This window comes from Archocentrus centrarchus, chromosome 9 (genome assembly GCF_007364275.1).
Source record: "Archocentrus centrarchus isolate MPI-CPG fArcCen1 chromosome 9, fArcCen1, whole genome shotgun sequence".
Lineage (NCBI taxonomy): Eukaryota > Metazoa > Chordata > Actinopteri > Cichliformes > Cichlidae > Archocentrus > Archocentrus centrarchus.
This window is the reverse complement of record NC_044354.1, coordinates 24,164,048-24,182,665: the sequence shown is the minus strand read 5'-3', so window position 1 is coordinate 24,182,665 and position 18,618 is coordinate 24,164,048. Positions and strand designations below refer to the sequence as shown.

General features: G+C 42.7%; 1 protein-coding gene across 8 annotated transcripts in view; it reads right to left on the bottom strand.

Moving 5' to 3' along the window:
- The window catches only part of fbrsl1 (fibrosin-like 1), a 270,174-nt gene that overhangs the window by 102,655 nt on the left and 148,901 nt on the right, over positions 1–18,618 (bottom strand). For 6 of the 8 annotated variants that reach the window (XM_030737150.1, XM_030737147.1, XM_030737151.1 and 3 more), the window contains exon 5: positions 1,856–1,885. The exons of the other annotated variants lie outside the window; for them this stretch is intronic. In XM_030737150.1, coding sequence (XP_030593010.1) covers positions 1,856–1,885 — 30 coding nt within the window. The remainder of the gene's footprint in view (positions 1–1,855; positions 1,886–18,618) is intronic. 8 annotated transcript variants of the gene reach the window in all.

Sequence of the window (18,618 nt, the reverse complement as noted above, 5' to 3'; positions counted from 1 at the left end):
TCGCTTAAAAAGCTCCCAGCCACACCAGCCTTGTCAGCGACGCCACAATTAGAGGCTAGATCACTGGCGCTTCCCAGCCAGAAACATCTCACTACCACTCCTCAATGAAGCTCTTTCGTTTGAGGAACACACTCAAAGCAGGATTTTAAAACGGTTCGGATGGCTAATCACTCTCAGGATGAAAGGCCCTGGCGTGTTCGTTTGTCTCAGCATGGGGAGCTTCCCTTGCCGTTTCTCTGTCTCTGATTCTGATTGTTTTTGTTCGCTTCTTTTGCAGCAGGCAGGCGAGGCAGGCGAGCTGGCAGGCAGCGCCGTTTGAAGGTGCAGTCAGACCCAAGTGCAGGCCTGATGCTTTGTAGTGATATTTCCAGCAGCACAATCTCATTACTTTTTGACGTGGCAGATGCGTGCAGGGGCGGATTGTCATTTCACGCTGTCAAAAGTTCCATGAGGAAATGGAGACAGGAATGGAACTTCAATGACCTGCATGCCTCTGGCTCATCAAGACTGAATATATTAAGCCAAATAAGACAGATAAAGCCCCATGAACCAGATCCTTTAAGATGCTTTGTAAACTTAATGTCCACTCCCAGGAGTGTTGAAGGAATCTCTCTCTTATATCTATATCTTTGTAATCAGAACTGTTTCAAAGCCTTGTTAACCTGTTACTGTACATTAAGGAAGCCTAATTAAACTATGTATAGAACTGCACAAATGCCGAGGTGGCGCACATACATATGTCGCTAAGACAAACAGTCCTTTGTGTCTTAAGAGGGAAGGTCCCGAGGGCTGCATTCCACACCTCTCAGAAAAGTGTTCACATGGGACAATCGCTGGCATCTCCCCTTTTAAAAAGAAATGGGGGATGTCCCTCGAAGTTGATTTCACACGGACTTCTTTCAGAACAGAGGGGGAAACTTGCCCCGTTTAAGAAGCTGCCAGGCACTGATTGAAGCGCCTGGTTACCATGCAGACCTCAGCCTGTTGCTGGGGTGACTGTCCCAAAGTGCTTCCTGGGTAATTTTCGAGGTCACTGGTTTGTGCACGCCTATGTGGTGCAGATGGGCCCACCCACATTCAAGACCCAGCAGGAGCTCTTTCATTAGGCCCAGTGAATGGCCTCATTCATCCCCTTCACCTCAATTGGTCACGCTGCATCTCTGCAGAGGGCCCAGGACAAACTTTTCTCTCATTTCGCTCCCTGATCTTTCACGCACCACCCACCTTAGTCAAGCTTCCCTTTTGTTCAGCAGCATGTGGTGGCTAAAACTTCAGGGCTCATCTTTGGCTGCAAACTACCTTAGATGGACTGAAGGTGGTATGGAAGTGACATTGCTGTCTAATTTATCTTATAGAATGGTATGAAAAGCCCATAGGCCCATGATATAGATCACAGTGGATCAGAGACCTTTGTAAAGATCTTAATGACTTAATAGTGAACTTAACCCAGAACCATGTTCCTTTAATGCAATTCTCTCTCAGGGCTGCACCAAATGCTCTGGCAGAATCATTTTATCTCAAATTTGCTGCCCTCTTCACTGAATGCAGCTGCAGTGCTGAGCCATGCTTTTGGGTCCTCTATGCCCTGTCTCCTTTTTGGCCATCAAATGAGTCTCAGGTCTAGCCTAGCGAGAAGTGACTAATTGCCTTGAGTTGTTAGTGTGCCTGGAATGAGATCCACTTCACTCAGTGACAGGGTGCACAATAATTTTGTTTCTCCCTTCCTCCTCCCCTTCCTCTCTTTCTCCTTCTTGCAGCAGATTTAGCCCCCCTGCTTCTCAAGCTACTGAGCTGTAAAATTGACTGGACAGCAGGCAGTGTACAGAATGAGACCTGGCATCATGGACGCACTAACCTTGAGGAGGGCCACTGCTGCATGCTGCACCTAAAGAGATGGAGACAGAGCGTCAGCCATGTTGGACTGAGAAAGGTTAAAATGAGGAGGGATAAAGGCCAAATGTAGAGAGAAAGGTGGACTTAGCTTAGCAAAGCAGGTCTTAATCTTAATCGGCATGAGGGTGGATATACACTCAAAAAGACAACAGTGAGTCAACCACAGAAAGAAAAAAGAAGATAGCATGTGAGCATATTTTATGAAAACAGTTAATCTTAAAAAGCACGTTTCCCAGCAGTTTTAACAAAACTCTTTATAATGAAATCAACTTGTAGCAACTCATGGAACAAATCTGAGCGATCAATTAATATGAATCACAAATTCACTGGCTGTGGCTTAGATGTGAACAAATGGAGCCCCAGTCCCTTACAGATGATATTAGTGCTCTGAGCTGCTCTCTCCACGAGAGATTAAGCAGGTTTGTACTCTCCCTGGCGGGCAGCACTCCCCCCTCCAGGGTGCTGCACTATCATTTGCAGGAAAATTACTTCAGTAATGAAGAATCCAGGCCCATAAATCCTCATGGCCTCACCTTCCTTCGCCGCCCAAGTCTTGCTGAACAGCTAGTAAAAATTCCCTTTAAAAAATTCATAGTGCAATTTTGCTCAAATCCCTCCCAGCAAGCACAATTATGGAACTTTCATCTCAATTGATTTATGTCCTGGGTAAAAGGGGGGGGGGGGGGGGGGGGGCATGACTCAAAGTGGGTTGGGGAGGAGGGTTGTTTTGGGGGGGGCAAGTGGTAAATCACTGTTTTTAAAAGGGAAGGTATAGGTCCTTTTGTCAATTTCATGTGTGTTGCAGTGCAGGCGATAGAGAGGTGTACGAATAAGGGGAGGAGGAAGAGGGAAGGGAACATCTGAAGGGTTTGAAAGCAGAAGTAAAATGGCAAAAAGGCGGGGGCCGGTGGGGTTGGGGTGGGGGGTGGGTAGTGAGATGGGGGCGAAAGGAGCGGTATTCCACTTGATTAATAACACTAATCAAATTATACAGTGTTCCACTGTGCCCTGAAATCTGGGGCCATAATGTCCTCTAATGGTGAGGTTCATGGAGCTAAACTTCAGAGGGAAAACACAGCGCTGACTGCTGCATGCCTTAATGAAGGCAGTAAAACATCCATTTCCAGAAGCCATGAAATGAAAGGCAAGATTGTAGATGTGCACCCAGTGGCTCCCCCACTGCAAAAAATGGAAGGCTGTTAACACAAAAGACAGCATTGGAGAGAGTGAGACAGAGAGAGAGAGCTGCAAGGCCTTAAAAAGAGAAATGACGAGAGAATGATACAAATGAAGACATTTAAAGGGCAAGAACACCAAGAGTAAGTGGGTATATATATATATATATATATATATATATATATATATAGGATGATGAAGTGAGAATAAAAAGACAGACTGGTAGATACTCTATGTGCTTCCTTTCCAGAGAAGTTCTCTTTTGGCATGAAAACAATCATCTGCGTCTGCTGATTATGGATGAGCCAGGCTGCTTTACTATGTCTGTTATACTTAGTGCTGCTGACAGCGGCCACAATTCATCACTATTTAGTTGCTGATGCACCTAACCACAGTATCCTCCCTCTCATCTATCTCAATACTGCTCCATTAGAGAATTCCTCTGTCCACCCAGGCATGTATTGTGTTGATCCATCTATCCATCTGTATGTCCAGTCGTCCATCCATCCATGAGTACATCTGTCTAGTCGCTCAACCTTCCATCCATCTGTACGGCCATTCATCCTTTCTTTCATTCATTCATCCCTCCGCCCATTACCATTCATCCCGGTTTACTTTCGTCTATCCATCCAAGCACCCATTCATCATCTGTCATTTCTCTGTTGATGATCCATTCATCTGTCAATCCATCCAGTCTGTGTCAATAAAAGGTAGCGCTGAAAGATCTGACAAATACAACAATATTGCTCTGAGCTGTGCAATCAGTTAGCTGCTCCAGAGAAAAAGTTGACTTCTCATTTCTTGGCATTATGCAGCATTAAGCCAGTAGGCCTCTGCTGGCAGTTTCACACTGTATAACTGACAGTAATATCTAAGCAACATGCAAATGTCACTAGGCACAGTGTGGGCGTGTAGTCCAGCAGAAGACTTCTGCTGCATTATAACAAAGTGAATCTCAAACACGCTTAGATTTATACAAAAGCATTATGTTTTGCATTTAATCTTCTAAATTGCCCATGCTACCAACAATCAAATCAGGCTTTGCATCTTGAGTAAAGTAAACACTGCTCGTTGTCCTTGGGGCAAAAAAAGAAAAAAAAAATCATCTGGAGAGCAAGGGAAAAAAAACAACAAAGATGAGAAAACACAGATTGCTATTGTTATTATTATCATAATTATAGTTGTGCTTATCATGCGAGCAGCCTCAATCAGGATGAAATACAGTTTCATTTGATGAAGCTTCCTGTTTTGACTGGCTTGAGTTTGGGAACCACACACTTGGCTGGTGTGCCAAAAACTCAATCAGGCACAATTACATAGCCATCAGATAGAAATGTAATTGATTTGAAGGCTGACATGAGATATAACTACATTACAGTGGAGGCACAGTGGGGAGGCTCCTTGGGGACAGGGCCTACGGGGAGCTCATTACCACCAAGCTTTGAATTATTGAGTGCTAAGGCAGTGACATTGAGGAATAGAGGCGGGCGATTGGCTACAACAGCTTGACAAGTGTCTATCTCAACTTACAGCAACCTAAGACAATTGAAGAAGTTGTCAGTCTGTGGAAGAACATTGCAAAGGAAGACGCTGCAGTGCTTTATAACTGAAAGATTTCAGGCCAAGGCGGAGCTGATGACAGCATATCACGTTTGCTATTTCTGTTTTGAATATTTGTACTGAGTACAACCAGCGTAAAGTCCTGCCTGTGGGTCACTTCCATACTAGTGACATGTCTTGGGTCACATATTTGGTGCTTTAGCTGCTTTTTATTTTGTGGAAACATTGCATATGATGCTAAACCCTGCAGAATTTACACTCTTGGCTTAGGTTGGTGCATTTTGAAATGCTTCTTGTTTAGTTTTTGTTTCAACTACTGTGGTTGTTGCTGAGCTTGCTATATTCAGTGTCACTGGTATACAGTACATATATATGCATGCGTGCACCTGTATTTTTATCATTGCACCAGAAACCATTCCACTTTGCCGTTCCCTTAGTGTCACAGACACAAAGAGCTTAAATTAGGTGGAAATCTCCCTTGAGTCAGGAGGGTTGAAGTGGCCCATCTGCCTGACCCTTACCAATAGCCTGCGGGTCATTTCCCTAAAGCGCTGAGCGATAACTGCTGAGAGGATAAAGATATAAGTCGCTGTGGAGGGGCCCCTTCATCCCCCAGGAAACTGGTGACTGCCTACCTCTGGGAGAATTATGCCCTCTAGGCTTCTACCACTGATCTTCCTCTGCCTATCTTATTCTTTCTATCACTCTTCTCTCTCTTCTCACACAGCTCTCCTGTGAGCTTTCTCACAAAAATGAGAACTCAATTAATTCAGGCGAAATGAGGACGAGGGAGGAGGAGGCAGAGGCCTGGGGAGACCAGAGCGACAGAGGAAAGCCTAACAGAGCTGCTTGCTGATCTGCGGCCTGGAAGCAGCAAGCTGAGCACGGGGTGACTGTGCATGTGCGTTGAGTCTTTAGCTGAGTTAATCCTGTGTGCAGTTTAAATATGGCTGATGAATGAATGCTCCTCATTACAGAGGGAGCTGTTGGGTAAATAGACAGGTCAGAGGAAGGCAGAGACAGGAGGAAGAGCACAGGCTGAGAGAGCTGAGGACAGAGCAGACATGATTAAAAACTTGCTGACACTCAATTCCCAACATGTTGTCTATTGCACGGATGCAAGAAAGGACTCAGAAGTTCTGCAGTGACTTAAACGGACACATTAGCTTTAAAACACACTGGTGAGAAACACTGTAAACGTGCTGTTCTAAATAGCTGCACTAGATCTCTTTAGAGCTTACAATCTGTGAAAACAAGGTGAATGGGCTGCATCTGTGTCCCATAATGAAGATGACATTTGACCTATGACCTTGGGAACAAGGACCTAATGTTAAAGATGCAAAGTTCAACCTCAAAGGCATCAATCTTGTGCGAGCTCAGTCAACCTGCTTAATTTAATATTAGGGTGCCACCACATAGATCAGCTCATTTTCCTCACGGCCTTGCAGAAAAACTGGCAGAAAACCAGCTGTTAACAGAGGCTGCAGCCAGGCTTAAGGTCACCAGTGCAAGCGCGCACACACACACACACACGCGTGCACACACACACACACGCTGGAATTCTGTGCAGCTATAAAAAAGCACAATATGAGGTGACACAATGCAGTGTGCAATATGCTACATATGCTGAAAAATAAATTGACACTTCAGCTGCTTTTTTTTTTTATCTGGACTTTTACTTCAAGTACACAAAACTGCTGTACGTGTGTCAGTGGCAAAAAAAGAAAAAAAAAAAAAAAGCAAATAAAAACAAATGACCTATTTTTACCAAAGTTATCTTCAGTGCAACAGTGTTATAAAAGTAACCACTTCCCTGTGACAGCGTGTAAATTTCCCAGTATTCTGGGATACTTTTATGTTCCATTTTGACTGCAGTACATATATTACAACATTTTATCAGTCCCGGCTCTAGGACAAGGCTAGTAAAACAGGTGAGTCAGACAGTTCCAAATTTTCATATGATAAATACCTTGCTAGTAAGAAGCCAGGAGGGGCTGTGGCATTTGGAGTTTCCAAGAAAATCAGTATGCCACTAGTACTTAGAGTGATTGAATGGCCTCTAAACAGAAGCAGCAGACTTGCTTGACACTTTCTGGGAGATACTAATATAGTTGTACTTCCAGGAGCTGTAAACTGAAGAATAGAGGAGGGGTTTTGAAGTTCATGAACCGAACAGGGAGTGCGAGAGCTTTTAAAATTACCATGTCCCTGCATTTGGCCCAGTGTCTGAATTTAAGTTCAGAGTAAAAGCACAAGACTGCTGAGCAAAGTACGTCAAGTAAGTCATAAGACACCCTCGGTCAATGGCTGATAGTGTTCCTCACATTAGCCCAAATTAAAATTAGATCTATGTTTAACAATCTAATAAAAAAATGCCATATGATGACACTTTGTCTCATTTATGCTTTCCATCTTCTTCTCCGCAAACCCCCGAGGAGAAGAAATTCTCCTTTGTTCATGGTTATCGTGAAAGGACATTTTTTCTGCTCCAGTAGCGTGTCGGCATTGTTGCCGTCTGAAAAATTCATCTCAGTCAGACATAATTTTTTCCATATCTATGTCCAATCCATGAAAATTTGGAGACTTCAGCTGGTCTTGTTGATGTTGTGGGTCAAATTAGAGCCAATAGGAGCATTAAGTACACAATTTAGCACTTTAGCTGAAGGGATGTGCTTGTATCTTCAGCAACATCAGCTGACCTTGATACTTTATTGAGCCTAAGGGTTATTACACTAATAGCTGTATTAATATAAAAAAGAAGGTCAGGTTCTTCCATGGCCTGAGTTTAAAGCCTGTTTCTAATGAAGAGAAGCATGGAGCATTTTACATGTTTATTATTTGGCCAAAAATATATCCTGCCTCATACCAGGCTTTTGCAGCAAAACTAGGCGTTTATGACGAATTTTAAAATGTTATCTCAAGCCTGGAACACTAATATCGGGTGATTTTCACCCACATGAAAGCGAGAGTGATAGTCACAAATGTTCTAGGTCTAAAACGTCATCTCTTTGGTGACTAATTAATTCTTCATCTAAAATAGTGTTAATTTCCACAGAAATGTAACAGGAAAGAGGGTGAGCAGGCAGCGAGAGTTTAAACTCTGCAGCTATAGCAGTTTCGTTGGTGGCAAGCCGTTGTAAAATATGTGAGAAGAACCACAACCTATGTGCCTATTGTGCAAACATGTGAAACCACAGGGGTGCCGTGAGTTGCTAAAAGAACAGGTTATCTATATGTGGGGTTAAGCCGCAGCTCCACACAAACTGAAAGTTAGTTCTGTGAAATACATGTTTAGTTCTCGACCCTCTGACAGCGGAAAAACTTGATATGTAAAGATAAATATAAAAAAAAAAACAAAACGCAGACTGTTAACCACACATGGGAACATTAAGTTACTAAATGCTACTAAAGGGTACCATTTGGGATAAAGCTGCTTAACCCTGAAGAAGAGTCAAGAAACACTAATACTGTTCTGGAGGCATGTCATGTCACAAGAACTTGACGAGATACTTCCTCTTAAAAAAAATGAAACACTGAGACGAGCACGCCATGTGCCTATGAAGCTTTTAGCCCCGTTCTGCGAATACACACCTCAGTCCCCAGACACATGCACTGCTTCTCCTCTGACCTGAACACGAAACCTGGACAAGAAACACTATGCAACAATTTGGTTTTGTTTGTCCTCCTGGGGCCTTCTTGGCTCTAGGAAATCTTACCCTGGCATTCGCCCTAATCCCCAGAGAATGAGACGAAGGACCAGCAGCACAGACAAAAGCACCAGGTGATTGTATATCTGTGACAGACCACCGTAGTCGCCTCTAAAAGGGGGCCCCCGTGACACCAATAATTTGATGTCCCTTCTCCCGTTCCGCAATTGGCCTCAAGCGTTGCCCCATATCAACTTACATCTAGCCAGCTACCTTTGAATAACAAGACCTGCATCAACTTTAACTGACTCAATTGAGAAGAACTGCACACAGTTAATCTGGCTTTTGGCTGGTGCTGGCAGAGTAGATGACAGCGGTGTCTGGAGCTGGAGAGTATCAGTTGACCTAGACTAATTATTCAAAAGGCCTTGTTTTGATGGCTGCTGCTGCTGCAGTAAGTTCAGCTGAAAGGACAGCACATACAATTCCTTCTAAGACAGAGCTCAAACAGTTGGGGGCCTATAGAGAAACTATGAATAAAAATCTGAAACCTGAAAGGGAAAACAATATCACTAAGAATAGTCGTCTCTCTCCGAGTGCTGTTGTGAGTCGACAGCAGCGTGACAATCACACAAGATTGCATATGATGGAGTGAAGAATACGAGCTAACAGGGTTGCTCATGCATGGTTAATAGGAGAATGAGGAATGCCCTTAAATAACAGCACACTCCACATCCTCACAACCAAAAGCAGGCATTACCTTGAAATTTGTAATAACAGTAATTGTGATGTCAACAAATAGGCCTCCAATACAGTTATAAATACAGGCTGTGTTGCCCATGACGAGTCCACTAAAACCATCTGTTGACAAAGCTTTAATTTCACTCTTGCACAGAAGGCATTTGAAATGTCCAGATGTCTTCAAACATTTTTTTTTTTGGGGGGGGGGGGGGGGGGGGCACAATTTAAGACAAATCTTTGACTGAAGAATAAACTTAATGAGTAAAACTCTTGCAAGGAAAGCAGAGAGAACACGCTTCAAACTTCCAAGCTCAGATGAACTGCTTTCTCACCTCTATTTACAATCAAAAATGAACCGCGGTAATGTGTACCCACAAGCACACACACAAAAGGGGGCACTTATGTGCAAGCACAATAGTGTGGCAATTAGCGGCTAGAGAGGAGAAATACTGGATCGGTTACAGTTGTTGAATGTTAATTACAGCGTTTTACGGCATTGAGGAGATAACGAGTTAGCGCCTGGTGACAGCAGCGACATGTCCTTTAACGAGAGCCGTGGAAATTTATGAAACTTGAGATCAGGGACAATGAGGCGTTACTGGCTTGTCAGGCGCTCTTCTGCTCACCCTCCCTCTGTCCTAATGAAGGCAGACATTCGTTTCTTTCTCTTCTCTGCTTGCTCCAGCACTGTTAGCCTGAAATGATTATTGTTCATCTAGGAAAGGTAAAAAATCAGCTGCTTGGGATTCTGTCCTTGTCAACTCTAAATACTTTATCCTCGCACAGCACCACTGCCATTGTCTAATCAGCTTCTGTTACGGCTGTAAGGTTGGAGAAAAATAACCGCAAAACATGTGGACACATGGCCAAAGATAAACATGGGGTCATATTAGAGATAATTCCTTGTCTGGCGCAGGAAACATAGCCGCTAGGCAGACAATTGTGAGTGACCATTCATTCCTGTCTTTTTAAATAGCGAGGGATCAAGAGCTTGGTAAAATCCGTTAGGTTAATATGGTCATGTTGTGAAGCCTGGTTTGGAATTTAGGTTAATGGAATCATTGATAGGGCTCAGCCCTAATGCCTGCAATGCTTAAGAGGATCCATACTTTATGATTTAGACAAATCCTGGGACATTCTTCAAAGTTTCCCCCGCTGACCTTGGCAAAACAGACAGAAAGAGACACACAGGAGTCTGAGGATTTCTCTGGGACTATACAGCTGCTGCTAACTAGAATCCCCCCAGGCTTTACCAATGCCTGAATGGAATATTACATCAGTTACACTGGGGCAAACATGGGCCCCAGTGGAAATATTAAACGTAATAAACACGTAAAGAGAGCCTGCTTTCCCACTTCCCTGGCAAATTACTCTAAAGAATTTAAACAAGAATGTACAGTAACGTAGGGAATTCTTGAAACTGTAGCTCATGTCTAGACTTGGACTTGGAGGGGAAAAAAAAAACATCCCTCTGACTTCACAAGACTTAGCCGTGGTCAAGTGATTTATATCTATGCCAAAGTGAGCCCACTTTAATGTAGCTGTATTTCAAATAAGGAATGCAATAAGGATGCTTGTGAGAATGTAAATTTCCCGATTTAACTTCTAATCTCTTCAGAGCTGCTGCTGGCCTGCCACCAATACTCGTGGTGGGAAAAAAACGGTCATTTACGTGGGCTGCAGTTTATAAGAAAACGAGTGACTAACCTACTGGAGGGAGCAAAGAAAGATCTTTTAAAACCACAGAAGACAAGGCGTCTAGGATGGTGTTCAGATGTCAATAAAAAACAGGTGTTAACCAGCTTAGCTGAGATGTTAAGAGCTTGGATAATCCTAGCCTGGATCCAAGAGGGATCCGGCTCTGGAATACTAATGCTTAGGATGCACTGTTAAATCACACACAGTTGATTAGGGGATTGGATTGGATTGGTACTGCTGCTACAGGACATCAAAGCTCAATTTGCATTTGCTAACAATTACCAAGGATTGAAGGATAAGAAATGTACACATATAAAGACTACCTAATTAGTTTTATGGGTCATCCACATTCACAATCAGCTACTCTACTGTATTTCAAGAAAACTATCCACATAATATACTTAGAAGAGCAAAGACACATTATGTTATGTATACATTACACATCAAAATTAAATTCAGAATGGAAATCTATGATTTCCAGACTATGAAATGAACCACAGTAAAACTACTTTGCTATTTTGTTCCCACTCACCTCATCTTCTGCGCTTTTGAGATGACAAATAAAGATGAATTTTAGTCCACAGGTTTACATTATATAGGTTTCTACAGGTTTAAGCCTTTGAAAATAAGTAAATAAATAAATAACAGGCTCAGCTGGCATCATCCAACTGCAGAGCTGTCATGCCAACAGCTACAGAACTGCAGCTCCAGTCCAATCAAAGCTACCCATAGGCCAGAAGAGTAACAGCATGCCTGTGGGCACCACCCTCAGGCATGCAAACTTAAGGGGTGTGTGTGTGTGTGTGTGTGTGTGTGTGTGTGTGTGTGTGTGTGTGTGTGTGTGTGTGTGTGTGTGTGTGTGTGTGTGTGTTTGATAAAGTCAGTTCGATCTGACTATATCAAAACTGTGGAATCAAAAATGATGTGCTTTTTAGGTTACATCCTGTGGAAATGGTGTCAGGCCCATTAACCTTGTTTGGTGTCAATACATGAAACAGATATGATCTTCCTTCCTGTTTGGCAGCCTAATGGTTGAGCTGGATGAGCTTTAAGTTGAAGAAACTAGTTGAGTTTTATCTCAGGTTACGTGATTTTCAAAATCAATTCAGATTTGGACATTTTTGAAGGACTCTTTACCATTGTGAGACTGGGCAAAACTAGGTTTCACATCTTCACAAATACATCATTTTGAGGTTCACATAAAAATAGCCCAAATCAGTCCAGTTCCAGCTGTCTTGCTGGATCCAGGGACTCAATTCATTTGTATATCATCTTCACTGAAGGTTCCCCAAAAATGACAACTTCAAAGAACTGCAGTTCTTAAGACTAACCGACTGTAATTAGGAAATGCTATAAGCGCTCAAGAAAGTTTATTTGTTACAATGTACGTCACTGAGGGGCAGACACATCAAAGTAGCGAACTGGTGAATGTGCTAATTTTCAGCTAAACTTATCTCAACACAAACAGATAGCACCTTAAGGGAAGGAATCACCGAAAAAACACCAAGGAGAACATCTTCACAAGGAAGAATGAGCCCAAAGAATAAGCAACAAACATGGCCTCCTCTTAGAAATATAATTCCAAAGCCAGTAAACAGACTCCATCTTTCCCTCAAACCACTACCTTGTTTTTTTTTTTTTTTTTTATTAAATCCTTCATCAAGCTCTAAGGATGAGACATCCATTTGGACAAAAACAGTAAAAAAAAATTTAAAAAATAACAAAAAACATGTGACACTCATCTGTTTCACTTAATCTACTTTTAATGTACCACCTGGTCTGCTACATACATTCATATACTCTTACATGCCACTCTATAATCAAATCAGCATTTGGTGTCAGGGTGGCTTGTGGTTCGGGCTGTTCTCATTTGTAAACACCACCTGCCAGTTCTCACTCCTCTTCACTTGCCGGGTGACATTAGTGCAAGCGTGAAATGTGATTTTGCATTGAGCGAACCTCTGCACCGAGCACATCTGAGCCCGCCGACCTGGAAAACAGGCAGGAATAATCTACGGTCACCTAAGTTAGAGGGCGCTGTCATGCATTACACAGAACCCAACTGGCAACTAATAATAGGCTGATAGGTCCACTTCTTGGGAGGGACGACTTCTGCGCTATTGCTCATATTTTTCATATTATATACAGTTACAGAGCAGTAACACAAGCCAATAAATGGATTTGAAAATAGATATTAATTACAACAAAAACTAAATAAATAACTAATAACTGATCTAACAGAAATAATGCCAACTAAATGTTGTTTTTGAATCCTCTCGAGTCCTGGAGCTCCACTGAGTGAAGATCTGCCAGACACTCTTTTACTTTCCCTCCTTGCCTTTTTTGCTCCTTCTGATAATTTGGCTCTTTTTCTTTTGCCACGATTACTTTGGTTGTTTCATTATCTGCCATTGCAGCTACCTGAGGAAAGCCACTGTGTTATTGTCTCATTTTTAATACAGAATCAAGCCTTAATTTTTACTGTGTGGTTTTGCACTCTTGGACAGAATAGTCAAAGCGAGGCCTTTAAGGAAACCAATCTAAATGGTGTCATTATTCCTCAGCCATTTATATTGAATTTCATGCTCACCATCCTGCTGACCACTCTGGTTACTCTGCCACAAAGTCATGATAATAAAGTGATAATCACTCAAACTGAGCTATTTGTATCACACAACCCAGCAAGATTAATGATGAGACCATTTCTGCTGTTGTTCAGGCTTGGTTAATACGATGATTCTTCATGCCTTCTGCATGATCACATATAATGCAATCACATTTTCATTGACAAAGTACTTAAACTATGATCAGAAACAGGCCACGCAGATATTCACCGTTCAGCACTTTCATGTTGCGTATGCACAGTGCACAGTAACACAGAAGACAGATATATCACCTTTAAGCTGCTGGCGTCCTGCCTTTTGATGAATGTCAACAAAGCAGTTAGCAGGGAGGAAATGAGAAAAAGAGAGAGACCAGAGGAGAGAAGAGGGGGGAAAGAACACACAATTATAAAAGCTTCATTTCTTCAGAGAACCATAAAGTCTCGTCCCAGAAGGGCAGCTGAGCACAAATCAATTTCTTTCAGTCGATTACAAGCACTGAGGTTCTAACCTTCATTTGTGAGTCTAATACTCCAACAGTTATGTAGAACACATACCAATTAAGCAATTCTGCGGAATAAGAGGGCCATGAACTGACGCGATTATAGAGGCCGGGCCCCTGGGGAGGTCGGGTTATCGGCTCAGGAGCAGGAACGATGAGGGGAGCAGGAGCAGGGAATGGAGAGAAAAATGGTGAAGGAGGAAGAGAGATGGAAGCCAAGGAAAAAAGTCATTTATTAAGTCTAATACTCTGTGAAATGTTCCCATGGTAATAAGGCGGGGAGCTTGCGTTAATATCAGGGAGCCATGCAGAAAAGGTCACTCGATATCTGTACCACCCACCGGGGTCGTGCTGACGGGAGCTGCTCAAACACATCTGATAATGCTCTCAGCATCGTCACTCAGTGCCAGAGGTCGAGAGGATGGGAGCTTGGGGAAAGGTGCCATTTGTGGAAATTGCACCGATGTACCACTGTGCTCTGACACAATTCTCAGTGCTAGCTTTGGCTCTGTGCAGGCAGCTGTAACCATGACTGAACGGAATAGGCATGATGACACCCAGTCAACGATTATCAGGGATAAATACATGGCTCTGTGGCGCATTATGCTTTCCAATAAGTTTTGATTTTGCAATCATTCATCTCCACAATGGCATGAATATACAGGAAAAGCAGCCAGCATCTTATTTCTGATTTTCAGTATCTGTTTGCACACAGGCTCGTGAAGGGAAACGCATTAGAGGCACTCTCCATCTTTCTATTGTCACAAGCTAAATCTGATGCCATTTTCCTCTTGATTTAAAGAGGCTGAATGCATCTCTCCAGATATGTGGGGATCAACACATTGTCATTCACTGCTGAGATGCACCTTAACCACCGCCCTCGCTGCCAGAAGATTTATGGTAATTCCTGATAACATGTGATAGGATGCAGCCCATAAACCCATGTGAGGTATGTGTTTCTATGGTAACCCTTCTCTCTATTCGCTAGCCCTATGCACCTTGGCGTTTTACTTTTTTCCCTGCATTGTAGGCGCTGTCTATCTGAATGCCAGCAGTAGGAATGAGATGCAGATTTGTGGCAAAGCAAAGACACAGATGTTTCCTCATTGCCTTTTAATCTGCTATTCCCTCAGCGCCTGGCAAGAATCACTCCCCCTTTAGAATGGTAATTGGACGAGATGAATAATAAACAAAACGAAAACAGACCATGTTTATAGGGAGCATTTTAACACTTTGGAATGATCACACTTTATGGCTATTATTAGTGCAGAGGCAAAAGCAAGTGCTGCTTCTTCTGGGAATAATAAAGGACAGAGCTTTAACTTGTCTAATCAGGAGCCCTATCAGGGTCTGGCAGAGGACGCCAGTGCTCTGCTCATTAAGGCAGAGCAGCTCACAGTTCATCACCATCTTTGTTTTTCTTACTCATTTCCTCCCTGTTCCCCAAAGTCATTTTACAGTAAAACATACCAGCCATCTGATCGCATTCATACGCTTTGAATTGCGAAATTAATAGATCATTTTACATGTCCTCATTCACATTTTTGCCTTTCTAAAATGTCTGGCATCCATATGTTTACCCTTCGGTCAATAAAATCCCCTTGAACTCAAACTGCAGTTCGCTAGATTGATTGCTTGCAAATTTAAGATAATGATTTCATTACGTGCTGTCTGGCCTGATGAACACTTTTTCTCCCATCCAGCCAAACATCAAGCAAATGCTCTGTGTATTTGTTGACAGCACTGAGATAAGTGTGGATATTTAGACAGCGTGTGATATCAGAAAACCGGCTATTTGCATGAAAGACCTGTCCCTTCTTCTCCCCGGAGAGCTTTATAACAGGAGGATATTTCAAACGCTATCAAATGTGCCAAACATTTACTTTGATAACTCCATCCGATGGATCCCTGGATTTAATGGCAGCAATCTGAGAGTGCTGAGACACATGCCTAGAGCACAAACAATAATGGAATAGAAATGTGAGGAAGGGATGAATAAAAATCTCTTTTAAAAGTTCATAAATAATGCACCTTGTGGACCCAGAGAGTTGTTGCCTATTTAACAATGCATGTCTCTTCCTGGTTTCTGTGCAGGCACAGATACAAACACAGCGTGTATTGTGGGTCAACACGAATGCACAGGAGGAAGACAACCTCAGCGCTCCCTCGACCCCCTAAAATCTCGGCTTCCCGCCCCCGCCGAGCGAGCGCTCCCCGCGGCAAATTTTCAGTCGCGCGATGACGGCATCAACAGCGGCGTTTTCTCACTGTGCTGGAAAACATAATGACAAAAGGGAAATTTACAAAATGACCGAGTGCTTGCCAAAATGAGGGAGAAGATTTGAGAAAATGGGAGAAAAACAAAGTGCAGGACTAATTATCCAATTAATGTGCAATTAAGCCCATGCAGCCTAATGGTCTGTGTTGGATTTGGTAATAGCTCTACCAGACTGAGGAGCCTATTAAACTAACTGTAGGCTGCTGTACAGAGCAGGCAGATTCAAAACACCGTCTCAGTGAAGGGGCCCGCTTGTCGGATGTTACAATTACAGCAGCTGTCTACATTATCACTTAATATAAAAAATGCATGTTGTACTATGAGCTCAGGCATGCTGACTCTAAATGTGGGGTGGGGGTGGGGTGGGGCACCCCCCCCAACACATAATTCGACAAAGCATTTCATTAAGATTTTCATTATCTGCCATAGCAGAGTTTGCTAATAAATGCTAATTATATTCAAGCTAATATTTAATCACACACAATTTCTCCAGTCAACTCAGTTTGAGGAAAAACTAATTCTAATGAATACGTTTACAGTGCATTTTATGAACTTCAGCACTGGCGAAATAAGAGAGGAAATATGGAATGACGCTCAGAAGTGCTTTTTCAACTATGAGCTTTATTAGCTTTGACTTATTTCCTGCCCTAATGAGATTCTCTTGGAGGGATATTTTCATACAATTAATAATGCACACAGAATAATCATAAGCACAAATATTTATCATTCTGTGTGTCTGTCTAGTGTAGGGTGTGGTGAGCTCAGGCAAACGCACTGACCGTGTAGAAGCACTGTGGTGCAGGCTTGTTATCATTACACTATAATCCATGCATTTATCAAAATCAGGTGCACATCTGGATTTATATGATGATTTTTGTTTTTTTCAGAAAATGAATATTACAGTACAGTATATAAGTATAGAAAGTGATGTACATAACTGTGCACGCGGTGACCAAAGAGGGTAAAATATAATGACGTACTGAAGTACCAGTCAAAAGTTTGGACACACTCAGCCATTCATATGAATAGCTGAGTGTGTCCAAGCTTACAGACAGTCTTATAGACTGATTAATGGATGTCTTCAATGCTGTTGTGCAACCAAACCATTATCCCAGTCACAGGTTACACATACTAGCTATAAAACATCAGCCATCACTCAGGTGATCCCAGGCTGAAGTCTCTTTGCCTTTGATCAACCAACACAAAGTGCACTGCTAGAACTCACACATCCACATTTAAACACACAGTGGTGTAATGTGTAGCCAAATCCAGACAGGACTCATATAACTCATATAAGCAGAGCTTTACTCAACACGCCAGGGCTGATTGTGAGCGTTCACTACGCTCATCGCTATGCTGCAAATACACTCAAAGCAGCCAGGGATCTTTCAGCGTCTCGTACAGTCATCTAGCTTTTAGCTCATTTTTGACTAACTTGGGTTAATCCTCCATGGCCGTGCAGGCTGAGCCATGATTCAGCCTCAAGTCTTCAGGTATCTGTCTCCTCAGCCTGCAGAGGCCAATGTCAACACGATGGAGCAGAGGTGGAAAGACAATCAGGGCTGGGATGGGATTTAATCCAGGTTCAGAACCAGCGTAATGGAGCGTCTGTGTCTGGGTGAGCGATGGATTGTGAGGTAGTGATGTCCCTGGAGCCCCGAGCCCTCTGACTGCAGCCATCTGGAGTTGATCTCTATCTTGCTCACCTCAAGCTCACATAAAATGGCAGTCATTTCTCTCCCTAACTTCTTCTTCCTCTCTCTCTTAGTTCAAGGTATGTAAACAATCAGACACGCTCTGTCTGGCCATGCTTTTATAATTTCTTGTCTTATTGCCTCTAATCAGCCCTTCACTGGTTTAATTACCTGTAACTTGTGGTACTTGGCCTGCTTGGATTACACCCCCATATGTCAACCTCCTGCAGGGTATATTTTTCTTTAAGTTACATTTAAACATGTCAAACATCAAACGGAGGAAGTGCCCTTTTATCGTAAAATGTACTGCAAATCAACTTCTTGTAGCCTTCTAGGAGCCTGTGTTCACAGGCAGTGCTTTTGGTGCTCCCAGCAGCTATTTTCCATATAAATCCCATGAATCTTAGCATTGACAGCACTCAAAGACCTTGGAGCAAAAATGCCCACAGCCCCCCCCACCATACCCCCCGGCCCTCTCGGTTGAAAATAGCTCAACTTTTGGTAGATTGTTGCGCTTGTCAATGTCACTTGTCTCTTAATGACAAGTCAAAATCAATAAGAGGCGGGACTTATGATATCATCGCTATAAGTAATGGAGAAACATTTGAAGATGATAGCTTTTGTAACCTAGCAACAATAAGCACTTGAGAAAAGCACTCTGAAAATGAGGTCATGGGTGCTTTCAGCACTATAATACCGTCTGTCTGTGGACACAGACCTTAAACAGAGCGAATTCATGGCGCATTTAAGCGCACCACAAGGAGGAAGCGTTGAGGAAATGGAGGTAAAAGATCTTTGAGGTTTTCTTTTTCTTTTTTTTTCCTTG